Source organism: Enhydra lutris, unplaced genomic scaffold (genome assembly GCF_002288905.1).
Source record: "Enhydra lutris kenyoni isolate GAN:26980312 unplaced genomic scaffold, ASM228890v2 scaffoldscaffold5, whole genome shotgun sequence".
Taxonomy (NCBI): domain Eukaryota; kingdom Metazoa; phylum Chordata; class Mammalia; order Carnivora; family Mustelidae; genus Enhydra; species Enhydra lutris.
This window is the reverse complement of record NW_019154089.1, coordinates 5,037,319-5,057,937: the sequence shown is the minus strand read 5'-3', so window position 1 is coordinate 5,057,937 and position 20,619 is coordinate 5,037,319. Positions and strand designations below refer to the sequence as shown.

At 52.8% G+C, this 20,619-nt stretch overlaps 1 protein-coding gene across 1 annotated transcript; it reads right to left on the bottom strand.

Annotated features, from left to right (window-relative positions):
- Positions 1 to 14,694: 14,694 nt before the first annotated feature.
- Positions 14,695 to 17,176, bottom strand: LOC111141289 (TIFA inhibitor). Its single transcript, XM_022493739.1, has one exon. It carries the CDS (start codon positions 17,164 to 17,166, stop codon positions 16,573 to 16,575), a length of 594 nt encoding a protein of 197 aa, XP_022349447.1. The 5' UTR covers positions 17,167 to 17,176; the 3' UTR covers positions 14,695 to 16,572.
- Positions 17,177 to 20,619: the final 3,443 nt, after the last annotated feature.

Sequence of the window (20,619 nt, the reverse complement as noted above, 5' to 3'; positions counted from 1 at the left end):
GCTGATCATGAGTGTTTTCTATCTATTTATTTGTACACCCAGTGTCACCACTGACCCACTAATTTATTTTCAGGAAATCTATTATTGATATAACATACATGCAGTAAAGTTTATAGGCATATGTAGCTCCGCGGAGTTTCACTAAGTGAATATACTTGTGTAAACCAGAGCTCTGATCAAGAAACAGAACATCAGCAGACCTCTTAGAAGTCCCCCTGTGTCCCCTTCCAGTCACTCCCACCCCCAGGATGACCCATTTCCTGACTTAAACCCCAGTTTCCATTCGCCTGTTTTAAAGCTTTGTGCCGATGGACTCGTGCATGCAGTGTGAACGGTTTCGTATCTGGGTTCTTTGGCGCAATGCTGTTGGTGAGATTCGCTTATGCTATGGTGTGTAGCTGTAGTATATTATAATGAGCCTATATTATTTTTAAAACCATAAAGCTATTTTAAAGAAAGATGGCAGATGGCAGCTATTAAAAAGCTGGGATGCTTTCCACTTCCCAAGGAACATTCTGCAGTTCTCTGCCAGGGAGACAGTCGTGGCCTGCAGCCCCTGGCGGCTTGCCCTAGAGGTTGCTTCTCCAGATCTAGGAAGGATTTGTGCTGATCTCCCCATCCGCTGGCTCACCGGCCCTCACCAATGATGCATCTTCTTGTCTGACCTCTTTGATGTGGAGACCAATCAGACAAGATGGGAAAGGGGACCTGTGCATCTTGCACATGGGGCTGAATGAGAGGTAGGGCCTGGGGTGTCCAGAATGGGGCCAGGTGCTCCTGAAGAGAGGGTCTTCACCTCTGTTCCCCTGGTGACTATCGCTGATCTGCCACCAGCAGAGAGAGAATCAGATGAAGTTTGCCTCATCTGGCCCCCTGGCTTTTCACCTTCTGGGGGCTTGAAGCACCTCCCGGGTGCCCCTTTCAGGCTCGCAGTCTTACAAGGAGGGGCTGTCGGGATTCCCTGGTTGAGGCACCAAGTCCCTGGTGCTGAGAGAAGTAACTTGTTAAGGGCACATGCTGGGCTAGGAGACCAGGTCTGCGTGACCTCAGTGCTGCCTCTCCAGGCCACTCTCCCGCCCCTCCCATCGCTGGCTGAGATGGGGGATAGAGAGTCAGGACTCCATCAGGGCATCCTTCTCAGTCCGCTGACCTGTTTGCAGCCGGCCATACGGCCGGGAAGTCATGATCTCAGACACCTCCTGGGTTGGTTTAATCATGAAATGGGAAGCTCAACACCGCCCTTCTTCTTGCCCCAAGCCACCCTCCTCTTTTCAGCAGGAATCGCTGGAAAAATGTTCTGGAAAAACGGAGGCATTTTTACGACTCTCTCCTCACCTAAACCCGCTGGGCCAGGACAGAGCGCAGACCCTCAGGCTCTGACCGTTATCCTACACTCCGGCCCCGGGCACCTTGGGCTTTGATGTTGTCTTGGTAAATGTCCCCGAGTCACTGGTGGCCTCTGATCTCCCCAGCACCTAATAATTCAAACAGCCCCGGGGCAGTGAGCCGCTAATCAGCTGGGCAGCCTTTGCAGCTGCACAATGAGGTTGAGGGGAAAGGGGGTCCCTTTCATTCTTAGGGTCTCATTCCACAACCTGAGGGCCAAGGCAGACGCCACTGTCCCCGGCCCGGGGGTGGGGGGGGGTGAATTCCTGCAAGGACCTGAGCGGGCATCTGCCTGGCCGAGGCGGCCGGTTGCCCGGTTTGAATCACGGCTGGCCCGGCCAGGCCATCGGGTGGGAATTAAAATTTAATTTAGAAAGTCCTGTCTCTGCGGCCCTGGTGGCCGTCGTCTGGGTGATTGACTGGCTGGTTTCTTTCACCTTTGCACGCCTTGGGTTTTTACTGGCGGAGGAAATGAAGGCTGAACTGGGGCAGGAAATTCCATGTACACAGGTGTTTCTGGTTAGCCCCGTGCACCTCACCCAGGGGCACAACTGGGGGCCAGGGATGCCTGTGAGCCCGGGGCTTCTGTGGCCCAGAAGCTGCTGTGGTTTCGCCTGTAGGGAAGGCTGGACAGGGCACTCAGGCCACAGCAGGGCAGAGGGGGGAACCGGCGAACAGTCCCGCGGGCTGGCCCTTGGAGACCCAAGACTGCCCAGCTGTGCCACAGGATCACGCAGGGGACTTGGCAGGAGGCACCCCAGCCCCCAATGCCTGCAGTGGGCGCCCGGTGGCACCAGGACCTGACCTGAAAGATTAGCAGCGCCCCCAAGGTGGGTTTACACATTGTCGCCAACGCTTCATGTGGTTGACCCACCCCCATTTGCACATCTTCTGAAGGGCTTAAGGATCCACAAAGCACTCCCTCCCTTGCTTAAAAGGTCTCTGGAGGGGCTGGGGAGGTAGCCTGGGGCTTGGTCAGAGACAGCCATCTGCAGGGTTTGTTCCAGAGCCTAAAGAAGCAGCCTTCTTCCTTCCATAATACCTTCATGCTGCCATCGGGGCATTTCCATGGGTCACTCAGTGCGTGGGGAGAGGCACTCGGGGCTTCTGCTCCCACGGCACGGGGAGATACACTGGGGGGCTCTGGGCAAATGCTCACTCCCACCCCTCCCACCTCGGGGTTCCGATGTGCATTAGAGGAACGAATGCTGCTGTGTTGGCGCACAGGTTAATAAGATACCCATGGTCCGCGATGGGCGCACAGAGAATCTTCACGTGGCTCTCAACTGAGCTTCCAGCTCCTGGCAACATCCCCAACAGATGTCTCAAAAGGAAAAATATTTCTTTGGACAGTGTAGAGTAATTTAGACATAACAAAAAAATTGTAACCAATGAAAGTGCCCATCAATTGGTTGTAGACTGAGGCGTGTCATTGATGCCTGTAAGACCACTATGACAGGTATGAAGTCATGTAAAAGGCCCAGGAAGCAAGCGAAGACAAGAAGCCCACGCTCCCTGAGTACAATGGTCGGAAGATGTGTACCTTGGGGAAGATCGGAGGGCGGTGCAAGTCGTTGCTTATGTAAATATATTTAAGTCATTCGATATATACATGCATAATTTCAAATGAAGATGAAATAACAGAGAGAGAGACGAATGCGTGTCAGTTATCAAGGTCCTACTAGGATGAGACCTTGAGTCATCAGTCCAGGGCAAGATGTATGTGATCTTGAAGAATGGAGAAAAGCCTGTGATTAGGGCTCAGCCCCTGCGGGGGCCATAGGTGCGGGGTCATCAGAGTGAGTACGGGCACCCTCGGGAGGTTCTGGCATTGGGTAGGGTGTCCTGGGCAACTTGGGGGAAATGGGGCTAAGTCTCTGTCAGGACACCATGTGGGCCTAGGCCCCCCGAGGAGGGTGGGGAGGTTCCTCAGGGATGTCCTCAGGGCTCTGACTGACACAGGGCTGCCCCTAGCTGTAGGGGGTGAGAAATGAGCTTTCATGGCGGTGAGGAGCTCTACGGCTGGGCACCTGAGCAGCACTGGAGACAGGAATCTCTTGTTCTTCATGAAACACAAATGAATGGCTACCCCAAGAGGCTGTGTAGGTCGAGGGCTAGAGGGAGCCTAAACTGAGAGCCCTGAGAGCCAGCTGCCTTGTCCTGGGACCCCTGCCTGGTGCACTGCAAGGCACGGAAGGTGGCCATCTCTCTTGTTCAGTGTACTTCCCATCCCTCAAGGCAGTAGCTCCATCCTCTGCCTCCTAGGAAACTTTTCTGACCAGCTCCACCCTTGCCAGTCCCTGCTCAGCACACTTCTAGAAACTGGATGTGACCCTGAGTCCCCAGAGGGCAGAGCCGGGCCTCCCCCTTTCTGGGCACCTCCCTCTCCCCTGGGGCTTTTAGAATGGCTCTCCATTGCTTCTCATTGAGTTGTCCCAGGTGCAAAATAACAGTTGGAATGGCAGCAATGACTGTGAATTTCAATTCCTCTTTTAAAACCACTTGCAGATATTTCTGCTGCTTTCTTCCACTCTCCTATCCCACTTCTTCCTTCCCCCCAAGACTAGAGTTATGAAACAGTAACCCACATCCCCTCCCTTTGCATCTCTGTCTCCTCCTGTGGTTATCACTGTGGCTACTTCATGGGTAAACCTGATTGTGACCAACCTCCCGGCACCCTGGGCCCCGACGAGAACCATCACACAGGGGGCTGGTGATCTTGGAGGGAACAGCAAAGGCAGGTAAGTTCCAAACCCTGAGCATTCACTGTAAGTCAAGCTCTGCGCTCAGCACCCTGCATGTGTCATCCGGTTTCATTCTCCCGAACACCCCACAAGACGGGCAGTGTTCCTGCTAATGTATGGGAGACACTGAGGCTGAGAAAGCTTGGTCTCTTGCCCAAGGTCATGGAGCTAGTAAGTAGAGCCGGATCCAGACTTTGGCTGTCTGATTCCAAAGTCTAGGCTTTTCTTTGCTCTAAATCCCTCCACTCGACCTTCTCTTTTGTCTGCAGAATTCTAGGAAGTGTTGGTTCTGTTTCTCATCAGCAGGGCCTTGTGCTCCCCGTGGAGCAGGGTCTCAGGGCATTTGCACATCATCCCTAGAGCCAAATGTTGGGTGTGCAGAGCCTCATCTCCACATTCAGGATGTCCAGAACCAGCTGGAATCGGAGGCATTCTGGCCCTTTTCCCTGACCACATGGAAATGTCATTTGCAATCAGCCGGCTGTAGTTGGAGAGCTGCCTTGTAGGTACAGTGAGTAAAAGGACCACATGGAAACACTCAGTGCCTGAGCCAGCACCAGAGAAGCCCTGGCTCACAGCCATGAATGGCGGCAGGTCCAATAATGTTGAGCTCCAGGCATGCATGTTGCCAAGAAGCCAGAGGGGTTTTGGAGACTGACCAGCTCCTCCAGCACGTGAAAAGGCTGTACACGGTGCCGAGCGTATGGGTGCTGGAGAATGTAGGTTCATGTTCTGTGACAGAGGGACTGTGGTCCTGTGGGCTGAGTGTCCTGGTGATAAAATGTTCCTTGCCATGGCTATCTTGGGGGTAGGGGGCAGTCTAAATCAGGGGACCTGGGCTTCTGAGGTCGTATGCAAGTTCGAGCATGTTCCTGGGTCCAACAATTAGCAATAGCTTTTTCTGCATTTTCAGAGGTGTCCAAGACCCACAAAAGGCCAAAGACCCTACTATCCAAGAGACTGCAGTGGGGGCCAAGGGTTTACTCCAGTCAGCATGTTTAACTACACCATCATCCACAGGACCAGGCTAGGGGAGATGTGCCAGACGGGCCCAAGTGTGTGAGGACAGGGAATGGGTACCCAAGTCAGGTTGACTCTCTTTGGACTCCCTTCCCACTCTGACCACACAGGCTGCAGGGAGCAGAGTGCCCCACCCCCAGGCCTTTGGGGAAGATGGCCTCCCCCTCCATCATCTGTGAACCTCATCTCCAAGTTTAGAGCTTCCTCCCCAGGTGGGGTTGCCCCCTCTCTGAGCTCCAATTTCCCCATCAGCCTGTGGCCGTATATCTTCTCCTCTTTTGTCTTGGCTGCTTTATAGCTTGCTGGAAACACCTTCCCTTAGCACTTCGAAATGTATCACTCGAAAGCATCTTAACGTTAACCAATGTGATTCTTTTTTAATTTGAAGGGGCTTATTTCTCTGAACGGCTTTCCTGATCATATAGGAGGGCATGCTCCCTAATATTAAACTTTTTCTTTAAAAAGAGAGAAAAATGACTCACATCTGTTTGATATTTAATTCAAATTGAATGGCAGGACAGGAACAGAATTACACAGCAAACAGCCATAAAGCACCAAGCATACCAAACCTACATGCTAGAAAATGTGAAATGACAAAGCATTGAAGGGATGTGGCCTGGACAATGGGGGCATTTCCTACCCAGAAGCCAGAGCTGTAGTAGCCAAGCCGGGAGAAGGTGGGCGGTAGGAGAGGGGCTCACTTGGCACTGGAAGATTTTGTAGGGACTGGTTTCCAGCCACATGTGAGTTTGGCTCCAGGATCCAAGCCTTAAACAAAGGTCTTGATCTCACTGGGGATCCAGTGCCAGTTGCTCTGTGTTGTCAGGCGGAGGGAGGGGCCTGTCTGGCCACTACCCCCAAAGGATGCTGGGTAATGCTCACACACAGCCTGGGTGGTCAACCAGATATTGCCTTGCTTTCCGGGTCCTGAAGGCCCCGGGGTTTGGCTACAGCTCAGAGATTGAGCTGGAAGTCTCCCTGCTCCCAGCTGATCAGTTTACCAGTGTCTCCAACATCCGGTGTCTAAGAGGGCAGGGAGATGAGGTAGGGCCCAGAGAAATACTGTTCCTTCCTTCTGAGAAAGAAGGTGACCTCAAAATGCCAGGCGACCTGTACTGCCCTGAGTTCTGAGAGTGAGAGATCCCGGGAAAGAAGAGAGCATGGCCTCTTAGCTAATACTCGCTGGCATGTCCTGAAGCCAAGGGGTGGGTTCCATGGTCCTGGCACAGCATTTCCATCGTGAACCGTGTCTGGTTACAACTGCTAGGCGGGCATTGACAGTGGGACAGCCAGAGCTTGTGGGCTACCCCCCACCAGGTGTGCATGGATAGAGGAGGTGAGGGGAAGAGCAAGAATCCCCCACGTACCAGCTCCGTGGGTTTGGGCACCTTTCCCCTCGGTGCATCTTACTTCCCTCATCTGTAACATGGGATGCTTTAAGATCCTCTTAAGATTGTTTTAAGTATCTAACGTTATAAATATAAACGTATTCACTTCTAAATGGCAAAACGTCACAGTTTTCTTAGAAGGCTCACCTTGACCTCTCCAGCCCTTCTGGTAGGCACCATAATCAATTCAAGACATTGTCACGTTTTTTGGCTCCTCGGGCCCACTGTTCTCAGGGGCTGCAACTTTCTCTGATTGTGCTGAAAGCTGCCTCAAATTGTCTTCTAAGAGCTGATTATTAAACAGCCCCTCTGGAAAACAGTATGGAGTTTCCTCAAAAAGTTAGAAGTAGACCCAGCAATGGCATTACTAAGTATTTATTCAAAGGTTACAAACATAGTGACCCGAAGGGTCACGTGCACCCCAGTATTTATAGCAGCAATGTCCACAATAGCCAAACTATGGAAAGAACCTAGATGTCCATCAACAGATGAACGGATAAAGAAGATGTGGTAGGTAAATACAACACAATACTACTCAGCAAATCTTACCATTTGCAATGACCTGGATGGACCTAGAGGGTATTATGCTAAGCGAAATAAGTCAATCAGAGAAAGACAGATACCACAAGATTTCACTCATATATGGAATTTAAGAAACAAAATGGAGGAACACAGGGGAAGGGAAGGAAAAATAAAACAAGATGAAATCAGAGAGGGAGACAAGCCTCTTAACTATAGGAAACAAACTGAACGTTGCTGGAAGGGAGGTAGGTAGGAGGATGTGGTAACTGGGTGACGCACATTAAGGAGGGCACGTGATGGAATGAGCACTGGGTGTTATATGATGAATCACTGAATTCTACCTCTGAAACTAATAATATGCCATGTGTTAATTCCTTGAATTTAGAAATTTTAAAAAACCAAGTCGTTATTAAAAATTAAATTGCATGAATTTATTTAGCCAAATAAATTATATTAAAAACATAGTTAACAAATACTAAAAAACTCACTGTTCCCTAAACATTTTACTGTATCTTACTGTATCTGTGCTCTGGAGGGATTGATAGTTACTGTATCTGTGTGTGGAAATGCGACCAGACAGTGTGCTCACCATGCATCTCCTTCTAGTTCCTGTCATCCTGATACCTTGAAACTGACCATGGTGTGAGAATTTTCATCAGGGAAATCAGAAATTGTCAAGCATTGCAGTCAGAGCTCCCCCATCCCCAGGGAGCTGGGGGTTAACCATTTCCCAGCACACGTCTGACATTAGAGATTGGCAAAGGGAGGGCTGCTGAGTCTTTGGTGAGTTTCTCCACGTCTTTCCGCCCATGCCCAGTGGAAGCCCTCGACCCCCTGCTTTCTCCGTCAGACTTAGCTCTTCCTGCATCCCCAGGACCCTGTGTCCAGGGTGTATGCTATTTCTTTATTCAGAACACTCTGGCCTCCCCAAAATGGCCCCTACCGTTCTTATAATGAGGTCTCTCCTCAGCTTCTGTGTTTCCTCTGAGCCGAGCCAGAACATTCACCTTGGTTTTGTAAAGCCTGCTGAGAATCTCAGGTAGAGGTATTTTCTCTTTCTTTAACTGAGGAGCCAAACTCCCAGCTCCTAATTGCCCTGTGGATTTCTAACCAACACTTTACCCCGGGGTGTTCGACAGAGACCAGAGGCAGGCAAGTGCATGAGTCTGTATGTGTGGTGGGGGGTGGAACAGGGAAGAAGTCAAAGGACAGGAGGAGGCTTTCCTGATGTTTCAACTTGAAATCTGTGCGGCAACCGCAGGCCCAGGGGAAGAGGAACGTAGAAGTGAAAGATGAAGCTTCCTGATTATTCGCTTCCCTCATTGGCCTCCAACGAGTGTCCATAGGGGACCATGTGTTCTTCAGTAATGAGGCCCAGGGCTGATTCTGGAAACCTCTGACATCAAGCATCCAGGCTGCTTGTTTCCAGGGCTCCCCGGGGCAGAGGTCCAAGTCTGGGAGCTCTGCACCTCACGCCCGTGTTTCTGGATGCTACCGCGCTGGGCACTTGCGGTGAGCCATGGAGACAGGACTCATCTGCAAATGGGAAAACCTATTGGCAGAGAGCAGAACAATCAGGGGTATGCGTCTTGCCTTGCCTTACGGGGATTTGTCCTTGCTTCCTGGACTCAGCGTCCAGTAGATACGGTGAATCCATTCACTGAGCAAACCACTCGCTCTGGCCTCTTCCCCTCCTGGAGTCATTAATTGTTTAAAGTACATTTTGCCCTGTTCAGCCGGCTGGTTTGTTGTGATTTGAAGTTCTTCTCAAAGCCTCATTCCTTAAAGGTCTGCTTTCCCCCCACCCAAATTCCTTCTCCCAGCTCACCTTCTTGTCATTCAGGCGACAGACCCTTCCTGAGGACATACCGTGTGCCAGACGCGTCCACACGCTTGTGCCTTGCTCCGGGCTGTGTTGGCGGGGAGGTTCCTGGCGTGGGACCGAGTGCACAGCAAGAACGCGTGTTCCCAGCTAAGGAAATACCACTTGTGGTTGATACTGTGGATCGCTGACCGAAAACCCCTCTGAGTGTCCCCAAACAGGCTTGGAGCTAGGAGGGAGGTGATTCTTTTGTGGAAAGAGGCAGGAGGGCTTTCCAGAGGAAGAAACATTTGGGGAGAGGGGGCCGTCAGCATTGATGGCTGGCATGGGTGGAGCCTTCCAAGGTGTGCATGCTAAGTTCCATTATGCGTGCTTCAGCCTCCACGGAGGGGAGGGGGTGGGGATGGCATTCCCATTTCATATATGAATATCAGAGGCTTGAGGGATGACGTGAGTTTTAGAGTCAGTACCTAGATGTGAGGTTATGTGGCTGGGGTGACCTGTGGAAGATCTGTGTTTTCCTTTTGCCTCCAGGAGCCCTCCAGGCAGTGGCGCCCTCTTTCCTCTCCCTCTCTGGTGGCCCAGGACCCTAGGCAGAGGCTGAGGCGCACTGCCGTGGGCGTAGTCGCTGTTCTGGTCTTGCAGTCAAATGCTCTACCACTGAGCTATACTCCCCACTGTGCTGGTCTTCACTGTTGGCCCTCAGACCCGTCTCTCTCCCTTCTCTCCTCTGCTTCGTACTGGAGGGAATCACCCTGAAGGGTGCTTTCCCCAGGTTTCCTCATCAGCTGCCTTCTGGCTGCCTTCCGCCCACAAGGAGGGGGCAAGGGGAGAAGCCAGAACATTTCATCTTCTCTCTCAGCCCCTCGCCCTGGGAGAGGGGCACATTATCTCGCAGCAGGTGTGTCTCCTCATCGGCTCCAGCTCCCTCTGGGTGGCCTCTGCCTCTGAGGTCCCAGCTTCTGCAGAGAAAATTCACAGTCGCTCTAGCTCTGTGCCGGGCAATGCCCACTCTGGCTCTGGCAATACCACCTCTCAGTCACCTCTGTAGCCCAAGGAGTGGGAGGGAGCCATGGAAGCAACTCCTGTCTTGGCTGATTTCTGAGATACATCGCCTGTGTACCCCATACCCTGAGTCACATTTTAAAAATACTTAGAGTCGTTTTTGTTTTCTTGATTGGATCCTGATATGCACCGTCTTCCTCCCCCACCGTCCCTTCCCTCAAGCAGGGCAACCTAATAGGGTCCATCTTCTCAGCCCACGTGCAGCAAACTGCAGATGAATGGAAGAATGATATCATGGTGTCCTGATCCCTCAGAGAAGCAATTATGGAAACCCCATGGCTGGCTGCCTGACAGAGCTCTCCCTTGGAAGGCCCCTGTCTCTGCTTTATTGGGAAGATCCCCCACCCCTACCCCCTCCTATGTATCTTTAAAGGCAAACGAGGCAGATGTCTCAGCTGGGGCTCCTTCCAGCAGTTAGAATGCTTGGCTCCGAGCCTGGGCGTCATGATGGTTTTGCTCGGTACCTGCTCTGTGTAATTTCTCTGTTAGCTAACCCAGAGGATCAGAGAAAGCACAGAGGAGGAAAGAAAGGCCCCTTCAGAACTCCAGACCCTACGAGTCTTTCCGTCCTTCCAGGAGTGTGATTTGATTTTTATTCAAATCTGCCCTTTCTCAGACTCCTTCCTGGTTCCCAAAGGTCTGGAGCCGGGCATGGTGGTGAGAAGGAGGCTACCTGCCCCTGGAAAGAAGAGGCGGAAAATAGTAGGAGCTCGGGGAGAGCTGGCATCATCCGAGGAGTGCACATTTTTGTGGAGCAAACCCCGTGCCAAACGGCACTTAAAAGCCTTTTCAGCTCACGTGCTTAGAGAAGAAAGTAATTAAACTCTTCTGTCGGGGATCACCTGGCTTCCCACATCCCTTCACTTAGGATGTTTCGTTCCCACTGGAGCGTGTGATTGGAAAACAAAGGTAAATGAGAGCAATTTATTCCCGGATCATTTTTTTTCCCCCAGCAGGATTAAAGCTGCCTCAGCCATAAAGAGTTTACAAACTCTAAAGAAAAATACTAACTTCCCTTCTCGCAGCCCGGTCATGGGGAGGTAATGCATGTTTCCAATCAGCTGAGAATGTAACTCAAATGGCAGGTTTTAGTTCAGTTTAATCCGCCTGTGAGTTCATGTTCAAGGTAAAAGGGATCACAGCCATGCAGTGTGAATAGAGTTCATTAACTTGGCATCTCTTCTTAGAGGCGGAGGAGCTCGGTCTGTTTGCTGCTCTCCTGAAGGCTTACACGGGTTCGGACCTGGCGTGCCGGCCAGCAACCCAAACCCCAGGAGGTGGGCAGGGCTGCCACAGTGACAGAAAGCTGGAGGGTCCGGTTTGGGGACCAGGTGACCTGACGGCAACATCCCCACCACCAGCTATCAGGGGCTGGAAGCTGAGAGGGAAGAACTGAGCTCACACAGAAGATACAGTGGGAAGTGGGGCATCCCCCAACCCCCGCCCCGCACAGCCCAGTGTGGGGGTGTAGGGGAGTCCTGGAGGAGGCGATGAATGGTCCACACCACATGGGGCTAACTTGCTTCTGCACATATCTTTGCTGACAGCAGCCTGGCCGCTTGGTGGGCTGTTAGGGAGAGAGTCTGTTCTTTGCTCTGTTAAAATCCGGTCTCAGCTCTAGTCAGTCACAGACAGACCTTGGGCCAGCCCTTCGACTGCATCCTGCTTTATACTTTGATGAAGTGACTGTCCATTTGAGGGGAAAGGGAAATGTTTCCTTTACTGGCCTCCTGTGAAACCTTTAATGCCCCTCTTTCTACAACCAAACCCACTCCTTCAGAGCAGACATCACCCTCTCCAGTCCTTTGTAAACGCGGATGCCCCTGGCAGTGTGATGTCTTAGCTTCCTGTACCAGAGGGTATCTCTTTATGGGACAGCTCTGGTCTGAGCAGGCAGGCAGGCAGGGTGTGGGCTTAGGGAGGCAGCTTGTTCCGTGTGTGTGTTTGGGGGAGGAGGTTCTGTGGAGGGTGGCCTCCATTGTATGGGGCTGGGGCAGAAGGGTCAGGCCAAATCCTATGGAGATGTGGTGAGCCTCCAGGGCCCTGACTCAATCCTGCCAGCCCAACTCGTGACTGTTTGGGCTTGGAGCCCCTTCTGGGGTCTCCTGGGGGGTGTCTCTGTGCCTCTTCTTGGGACAGGAAGTGCTGCCCGAGAGCTATCCTCAGTGACTGGGGGACCTGTCAGATCTGTCAACCTCCTGCAGCGGTTGTTGGACAGAATTCCGAAAACCCAGATTCCTGGTTGGTTTGGGCTGCAGAAGCCCCAGCACCAGGGAGAGGCACCGGTCACCTTCTATCCCAGCTAGAGGATCTGGGCTCTCTTCACTGGGGCCAAGAGCAGCCAGAGACTTACTGTCTGCCCACGGCTTTGAGGGCTTGCTGTCCCAGCTGGCCGACCCGTCTCCGATCCCATCACTACAAGCCTCGGCCATGCCCTCGCCTGCCTGGCTCATGCCTTCACACAGCCGAGGTGACTGCTTCCTCGCCCGTCTGTCTGTCCATCCATTCTCTGGCCAGCTCCCTGATGGCCACCAGGAACCCAGCCACAGACAACCCGTGGTCCCTATCTGTGCAGAGCCCGAAGCCTCACAGGGCGACAGACACAAAAACAACGGTTGCAGCATTCGGTCTCCCTCGAAATGGGGCTGGAGGGGATGCAGTGTCTCGCAGACAGGTTGGAAGACTCCTATTCTTGCAAAAGCAGAGGACTGGTAGGGTTGAAATGCCTTAAAAGGCACAGGGGATGATTTCTGCATTTCCAGACGTGGTCTCAGAGAATTGCAGTGCTCTGGGGGGTGTCTGAGGGGAACTGGTGTAGCTCTGCAGAGCGGGTGTGTGTGTGTGTGTGTGTGTGTGTGTGTGTGTGTGTAAGCTGAGACGATGTGCCTGCCTGCGTTCAATTCATTCCCTTGAACTTGACAATGAAACAAACTCGATGGAGCACTTACTATGTGCCAGGCGCTGTCCTAGGTGCTTTATACGAGGGGTTTCATTTTATCACCATGGCCAGCCATTACCTTTCACGGTTTCCAGAAGCAACTGAGGAACAGGGAAATTCACTCATCCAAGATCACAGAATGAGTACACAGTTGAGCAGGAATTCCAACCCAGGTAGCCCAGTGCTTGCAGAGCCCTGGCCGGGAGCCACCCCAGTGGGCACAGACAGCTCATGTCAGTGCAGGCGTGCACACGAACCCCCTCGCCTGCCCTCACACGTGCACTGCCCTGTGTGTGGAAGCGAGAGAATGCAGAGGATGTCATTGTCAGTTTCCCTCCAGTCTGCTCGAGCTGTCTTTGCAGGCCAAGGAGAGAGGTATCAGGCATGACAATGGGAGTGGGTTCAGGGATGATTCTCTATTCAAGAATAATGAGATCTAGCCTGGAGCAGAGCTTCCCTGCTTGCGAGGCAAGCAAGGAGTTTTGCAAGGAGAGTTTGTGAATTAAGAGAGTCTGGCTCCCTCCAGCCCTGTCTCTGGCATGTGTCCTTTAACCTACCCTGTGATTCATTGTGTGTTCCCGGAGGGACCCCCAGATGCCCGACTCGGAATCTCAGATTCCTCATCAGGAGGCAGCTCATTTCCCCTTGGAGACCCCCAGCTGGGAGGGTTTGCTGCTTCCTGGAAGGGAGAGGACCCCTCTCAGTGACAGAAGTTCCCTGGTGGAGGCGAGGAGCTGCCCCCTGTGACTCTTGGGTGCATGGCCCCAGAGGGCTTCCTCTGTTCCATGTTCAAAGACCAGGTGCAGTCTCCAGGATGTGGCTTCCCAGTTCTGTAGGTGCACTCCTGCTCCCTAGCATAGTTGGGGGAACATTCTGCTCTCTGGAGAGATCATCGCTGCATTTAGAATCTGTGTGTGAAATATAAAGGCTGTTCCAAAACAGTGGGCTTCTTCTGATTGCCAGCCCTCGCAGGGTGTCTCCCATCCTACTGACTCTGAATACTGGGCCTTCTGGCGCAAGCAACAGGTTAAAGCCTGCCCCTGACTGCCCAGCAGGTCTCTGGCAAAGACAAAATCCTTTATCAGGTGATCACAGAGTGCAGAAGAGCTCTTGGGCTCTGCAGCCAGTCTGTCAGGCTTCCAGACTTCTCTAGCTCCATATATGCATCCCAGGTGAGCCCCTGGATATGGACCTATTATGTACCATCTCTCTGATCTCACAACAGTAGATATCTAACCTGTACTGAGTGCCTACCGTATGACAAATCGTTCCCTATGAGCTTTACACCCGCCCCCTCCTAAGACTGTCATAACATCCCTGGTGGATGGGTACTATTATCTTACCCACATTCCAGAGGGAGAAAGGGAGGCAAGAGAAGACTAAGTCATTTGCCCAAGATCACTCAGCTAGTGAGTGACGTGATATTGGGCAAGATGCCCTTTTTTTTTTTTAATTAATATATAATGTATTATTTGCCCCAGGGGTACAGGTCTGTGAATCATCAGGCTTACACATTTCACAGCACTCAACATAGCACATACCCTCCCCAATGTCCATAACCCAGCCACCATCTCCCTCCCCTTCCACCCCCACCCCAGCAACCCTCAGTTTGTTTCCTGAGATTAAGAGTGTCTTATGGTTTGTCTCCCTCCTGATCCCATCTTGTTTTACTTTTTCCCTCCTTGCCTCCAATGACTCCCCCGCCCTGCCTCTCAAATTCCTCATATCAGAAAGATCATATGATAATTGTCTTTCTCTGATTGTCTTATTTTGCTTAGCATAATATGCTCTAGTTCCATCCACATTGTTGCAAATGGCAAGATTTCATCTTTTTGGTGGCTGCATACTATTCCATTGTTCATATATGCCACACAAGATGCCCTTTCTAAGTCTTGATTTCCTCATCAATACAATGTGTTAATACCATGATCTGTCTGGGTGTTTTGAGGATTCAGCCGAGCAAGTCACGTGGCACCTGGCAGAGCGCTGAGCACACAGTAAGCACTCATCAGACATGGCCACTTAATGGTACTGTGAATGTTAACTCCAGCTTGAAGACAGAGAAAACACAGCATTTACAGCACCAGTAATAGTGGTGATCAAGTAATGAAGTGATTAGCTCCTCCACAGGTGTCTTTCGTGAGCCCACATAAACTCTCTGAGGGCAAGGCCTTTGCCTGACTAGTTCACTGGGGGTTCCTGGGGCTTTGCATAGCATCTGGTGAAAGTTTGTTGAATGACTGAGTGAAGGACTGCTTGGGGGACCTGAGGGGCCATTCATTGTATTGGACAGCCCCTTCTCCTTATAGCCCTTGCCCTCCTGTGCCTTGTACCTGTAACCTCGGGGTCCTTGCCTTATTCCCTATTAAAAGGGAAGCTTCCCCAGCCAGAACAGGCCAGGGTCCTGCCCACTGCTATCTTCCCCCGGGAGGCGATGCTCAGGGAGGAATGGGCAGGGCAGCTGAATGTCCCTGTAGGCTGCCTTGGGTGCAAATGGGTTTTTCTTCATGGGTGGGAAGTAGAGAGTGTTGAAATACTTGTTGGAGGTGGTTAGAGGCCAGAGGATGTGAGCCAGCCTGTAGGCAGCCCCATGGCCTCAGTGTCTCAGATATCCTAGAGCAGGATCTAGGATGATGACGACCCCCCGGGTTTGTACGTCCCTCACTTCCTTACACAGGTGAATGCTGTTCTTAAATGACACTTCCAATCCCCCACTGCCACTAGAATGACATGAAGAGTGAGTGCCTGTGTTCAGCTCCCCTGTTCACTGAGAAAGCTGTCCCACCCTTGGTCCGCCTGGCTCACTACTTGTCCCCTATTTTTGAAAGACAACCCCACCCCTAATGGCCATTTTGAGTCAAACGGCTGAGTTGAATTCTACCACAACCTCCCTCCCCACCCTCTGAAAGAGCCCATTGCTCTGGGAAGCTACCTTTCCCTGAAGACCTTGCCCTCTGATCAGCCAAGGTTTTGATCCAGAAATGACACAGGGAGGGAGCCTGAGGATGACTGGGACATTGAATTTCCAGGCAGGCTCAGCCCCCAGCTCCCCACCATGCAGGGAAACCCTGAGCTCTGCCCGCATCCTTTCCAGAAATGTGAGCCCCCACCTTTCCAATTTCCTCTTACACCTCTTCTCTACTTCCCACCCCCGCCTCTGCGTGACAACACGGCGAGCATGCAGCCCATCTGGGGGTCAGGGGATCCTATTGGTATGCCAGTTTAATGAAATACTTGCAGTTTATTAAACACAGGCTTCCCTAAGCCCGGAGTGCCTGTGGGTATTTGAAAGCCCAAGGTAACCCCGAGCTACCACAAACGTAATTGTTACATGTGTCCATGCATTCCTGGCGCAACCTCAAACTCCAGCTCTTAAGCAACACACGAAATTAGCAACATAAAGTAACTCCTAGGCAGACAAGAGGAGGGAAAGGTGGGGAAAGGCTTGAGAGAGGCTCTCCGAACCCCTCAGGGCCTCTAAAAGTATAGGAAGCTCCCATTACCTTGCAGAGCTGTAAGCACGGAGGGTGTGCCGCGGCCCCCCCCCAACCCCCTCCCCAGGCTGTGCATATTTGCAGAATCAGTTCATTGTTACCCGGCAGGTCTTGCTGGTCAACCTCTGCGTGGTGTCCCTCCAAGAGTTCAAGTTCTCATACAGGCGAGGCTTGCTCTGGGCAGCCAGTGGGGCTAGCACAACATACTATCTGAGATCTCCTTCTGGAGCTGTGTTTCTGCTCCTCCTCCAGGGCTAGGCAGGGAAGGGCAATGGAGAAGCCCCTGGTGACCTGGTGCCCGTGGCCCAGAACCTGGGGGAGGCTGCCCCTGGGAGGTGCTCTCCCATTCATCAGTCTCCTCAGCCTGTGGCCTGTGAATCAGGGGTGAGGGGCTGAGATGGAAGCAGCAGACGAAGCCCTCCAGCGAGGTGCCCCCTTCTATGCGGACCACCACCTGGATGCCGGAGAAGGCGACCCTGTTGACTGGGCTCAGAGGAAGCTGCTCCAGGAACCTCAAAGTCAACCCGTTGACCCACACACAGCCCCTGCGGCTCAGGGCCTTCAGGCAGAAGGTCAGCACAGCGCTGCCCTTCTCCCGGTAGGGCTCCAGGGACAGGTGTCGGCGGGAGAGGTGGGGGAGCTGCAGCTGGAGGTGGGCTTCCGGGGCCCGCCCCACCAGCAGCGGGCTGGTACCATGCTGCAGCTGTGGTGGGACCTTGGCAAAGATGGCCGGGTCCCGCTCGGGATGGTACAGGCTCACATGCAGGACGGTGAGGACTCGCTCCATGGACGGGAGGCTGGGAAGGAGGGAACAGAGAAAAATGTGGTTGGAGCCTAGACTTGCTTACCCACCTCAGGGCCCCTGAATCAGCTCCAGCCAAACACAGCAGAGCCCTGAGTGTGGATATGGTGATTCCGTCCAAACCAGGATGGTGCCAAGACTAGAGTTGGTGCTGGGTCTAGCCTCAGCTTCACCTCCAGCACGCTCTGGGAGTAGGACTCAACCACTCATCCACTCTGAGCTTTACCTTTCTTTTCTGTAATATAAGGATGCCTATCCTTATCTTTGTGAGGTATAAGGCATTTCAGCTTGCATGGTGTGGTTTTGGTGGCCTACTGTCATTTGGAGACAATCTTGCTCTGTTTCATGGAAGAGAAGGACAGGCAGACAGGACACACCTTCCTTGTATCCAACAGTCCCCCAAAACACCCTTGCTGAGCCCTTGCCTGAGCCAGGCACTGACCAGCTGCTGGGAATGAGCACAGGCAACAGGAGAAACTGCTGATCTCCAGAACACCCAGCTGACGGAGGAGACAGATGCTTCTAGCAGCAGGAATTGTGGACAGACACAGAATCGGGAAGCCCAGCTGGCTCCTGGGGGACCAGAAAGGCTGCCTGGAGACCCAGAGAAAATATAAAAACAGCTAACATGTTCCAAGGGCTTCCATGGACCTGGCACCATGCCAAGCACGTTTTGGGCATGAATGTCTTATTATGTGGGCAGAAGGCAGATCCTGAGGAAGAAGGTGGAGAGCATGGAGAGATCTCACTCAAGAACTGACAGGAACTCTGCAGAGGCCGAGTAACACAGTAACACAGAGGCCAAGTGCACTCTCTGCCACAGTGAGAAGTGTGCACCTCCTTTGTCCCAGCCACTCCACCTCTGGTAATCTGTTCTTTAGAATCTCACTGGCACATATGCAATAAAGCTACTTCCAACAGTCGGCTTTGCTCCCACATGGATTTGAGGAATCTAAACTCTCTAGCACAGCCACCAATGCCATATGGTGCAAAGCCTGCCACTGCCTGCACTGGGAACTGAAGGATGAGTGGGTTTGAATAACTAATCCTACACTTTCCCGGCTCCAGGCTTCAGCCTACAGTATTTTCTCTGCTACAGGTCATCTTCCGTCCCAAACTCTACCCAAATACCACTCATCTTTAAAGTCCTAGTTCAAAGGTGGCCTCTTCTATGAAGCTCTTTTCCTCTTTCTGCCCTGCACCCCCCTCCAGAGACCCCCATTCAGCCCGTCTTCTCATTCCACACCAGAGTCATGTGGGTCCTTGTCTTGTCTTCCCTGAACTCTGCTCCTCCTGCGGTTCCTGAGGCCCCCCGGGGGCAGGCTGTGGTCTGAGCTGCTGGCCTGTGTCCCACTGCCCTGTGCTCACCAGGCCCGACCACAACATCTGTCTGGGGGCACATTTGCTAAATGGCTAAATGTGGAGGTGCACGCACGCACGCACACACGCACACACACACACACACACACACACACACACACATGAGAATCCTGTGAAATCAGGTTTTGGTATACTGTAAACGAAAGCCTGGTCCTCAAGGGCTGTGGGACTAGAAACCTGTCACAGGTAGTCTCAGTCCCAGATCCTTGGACACTTCTACCTTCTGGGTGAAGCAGGCAAACGGCGAGGATCTTGCACTTTGATAGTCAGGGGTCAGGCTCCTCAGGACCCTCCCTCTTCCCTAAAGCACAGACATACACATGTCTCCATCCATATCCCAGGACCCCGCCTGCAGGAAACCTCCTCCGGATGTTCAGAAGGTAAGCTGGGCCCAGGACAGCCGAAAAGGGTACCCACGTCCTCAGGCCTGGCCAGAAACTCAGAGTTCCCTTCCAGGACCAGATCCCATGGCACGGGGATCCTGAGAGAATCCCCCAGAAATTAAAATTCACCACTGCTCGTGAGACGTGACTCGCTGCTCCACTGAGCGCTCCAGAGCTGACAGAAATCCTCCGCCAGGACAGAGCCCTGATGAGGCCCTTTCATGTCTCTAGGACCCCCCAGTTTTTCTAGGGAAGCAGAAAGCCACCCTACCAGTGCCGTCTCTTGGATGAAACAGTAGGATGAGACACTCTGAGAGGCACCTGACGAGGAGCCAGCAGGGCTCCTGCTCCCGGTCCCACCAGACCCTCTCCCCTGGCTGTGGCTCCAGTCCCCCTGACCTTCACCTACCTTACTGCCAGGGGCCCCTCTAAGTCTGACATTGCAGCTGTGAGCTCTCAGGAGCATGTGGGGCTGAGCCGAGTTGGGTCTGGGGCTGGCGGTTACAGCTCTGCTGCCGGGCTCTGATGCATCACGTCATGCCTCCATGTCACTGCTTTCTTCCCTTTTCCCTTTAGAAAAGAAAATGGGAGCATAATTTCCCATTGCAGAAGTGCAACCCCAGTGCTGAGAGGTTGAGAAACCCTAGCCTGGGATCCTTGCCAGCAGAGGCCCCTGAGAAGTGGGGTTTCCGCTGGGTTTCCGTGCTGCCTGTGTCTGTGGCCCATCCCCGGGGACCTGGAGAGCTGAGTCCAGTGCTGGTAACTGGTAGAGTTCCTCTTTTCTGCTGCCAATTGCGTGGGGGTGGGGGGGGGGGAAGCATCCCAAGCCTCTTAGAAAGGAGAAGCTTCTAGAATAGAGGGTCAATGAGGGGAACCCCCATACATGAGCGACTGTGAGGAGAGCATTATAGCTGGACCGGGAGTGACCAAGGGAGCTGTGGGCAACAGAACCATCTACAGAGTGTCATGGAAGGGCAGGGACCCAGGGGACGGGGGCTAATGGCTGATTATGGCAGGCAGCCTCTCTTGTAGGACAGCAGAAAGGACATCTTTTATGCCCACCCCTCCTGGGCTCTGCTGGCCTTCCAGGGCAGCCTAGAAGAGACTGCGATGGGTGCTGGCCCAGCACTGTGGGCCCTGGCCATCCTGGGAGTGACCCAGTGTCACCATGGTGCTAAACTTTCATGTGGCCCAAGTCTTCACAGCCCACCTGTGTACTCATACTGGCTTCACTGTGTCCACCAAGCTGGCAAGAGACATACACCCATCTTATACAGGGGAAACTTGAGGCCCTAAGGAGGGGTAGTACCTGCCCCAAGGCCCCAGAATGAAGCAGCTTATAATCCTTCCTCCTTTGCCTCTCAAACCCAGGCTATCCCGGGGACTCTTGGAGGGTGTGCAGGTGGGTGATGCCATGCACAGTAACCCCCGATCTGTCCCACTGTCCCAGAGTCCCTGCTTACCCACTTCTCATGGGTGACCCTTGTAGCCCCAGATATCTCAGCAGGCCCCACCCTGGGGACTAAGCCCCTTCGGGCACTATTCAGGGTCTAGCCTGCTTTCTCTCTTCTGAGCATGTAGACTCTAGTTAGTTGCTTAGTAACTAAAAAGAACAATAGGAAGATCTGGAAAACAGTCATCCATCCCTGTGTACCCCAGCCAGTGTGAGACCACC

What these genes read in the sequence shown, in the direction of transcription:
- LOC111141289 (XM_022493739.1), bottom strand. Translation starts at nt 17,166, where the DNA reads ATGGAGCGAGTCCTCACCGTCCTGCATGTGAGCCTGTACCATCCCGAG.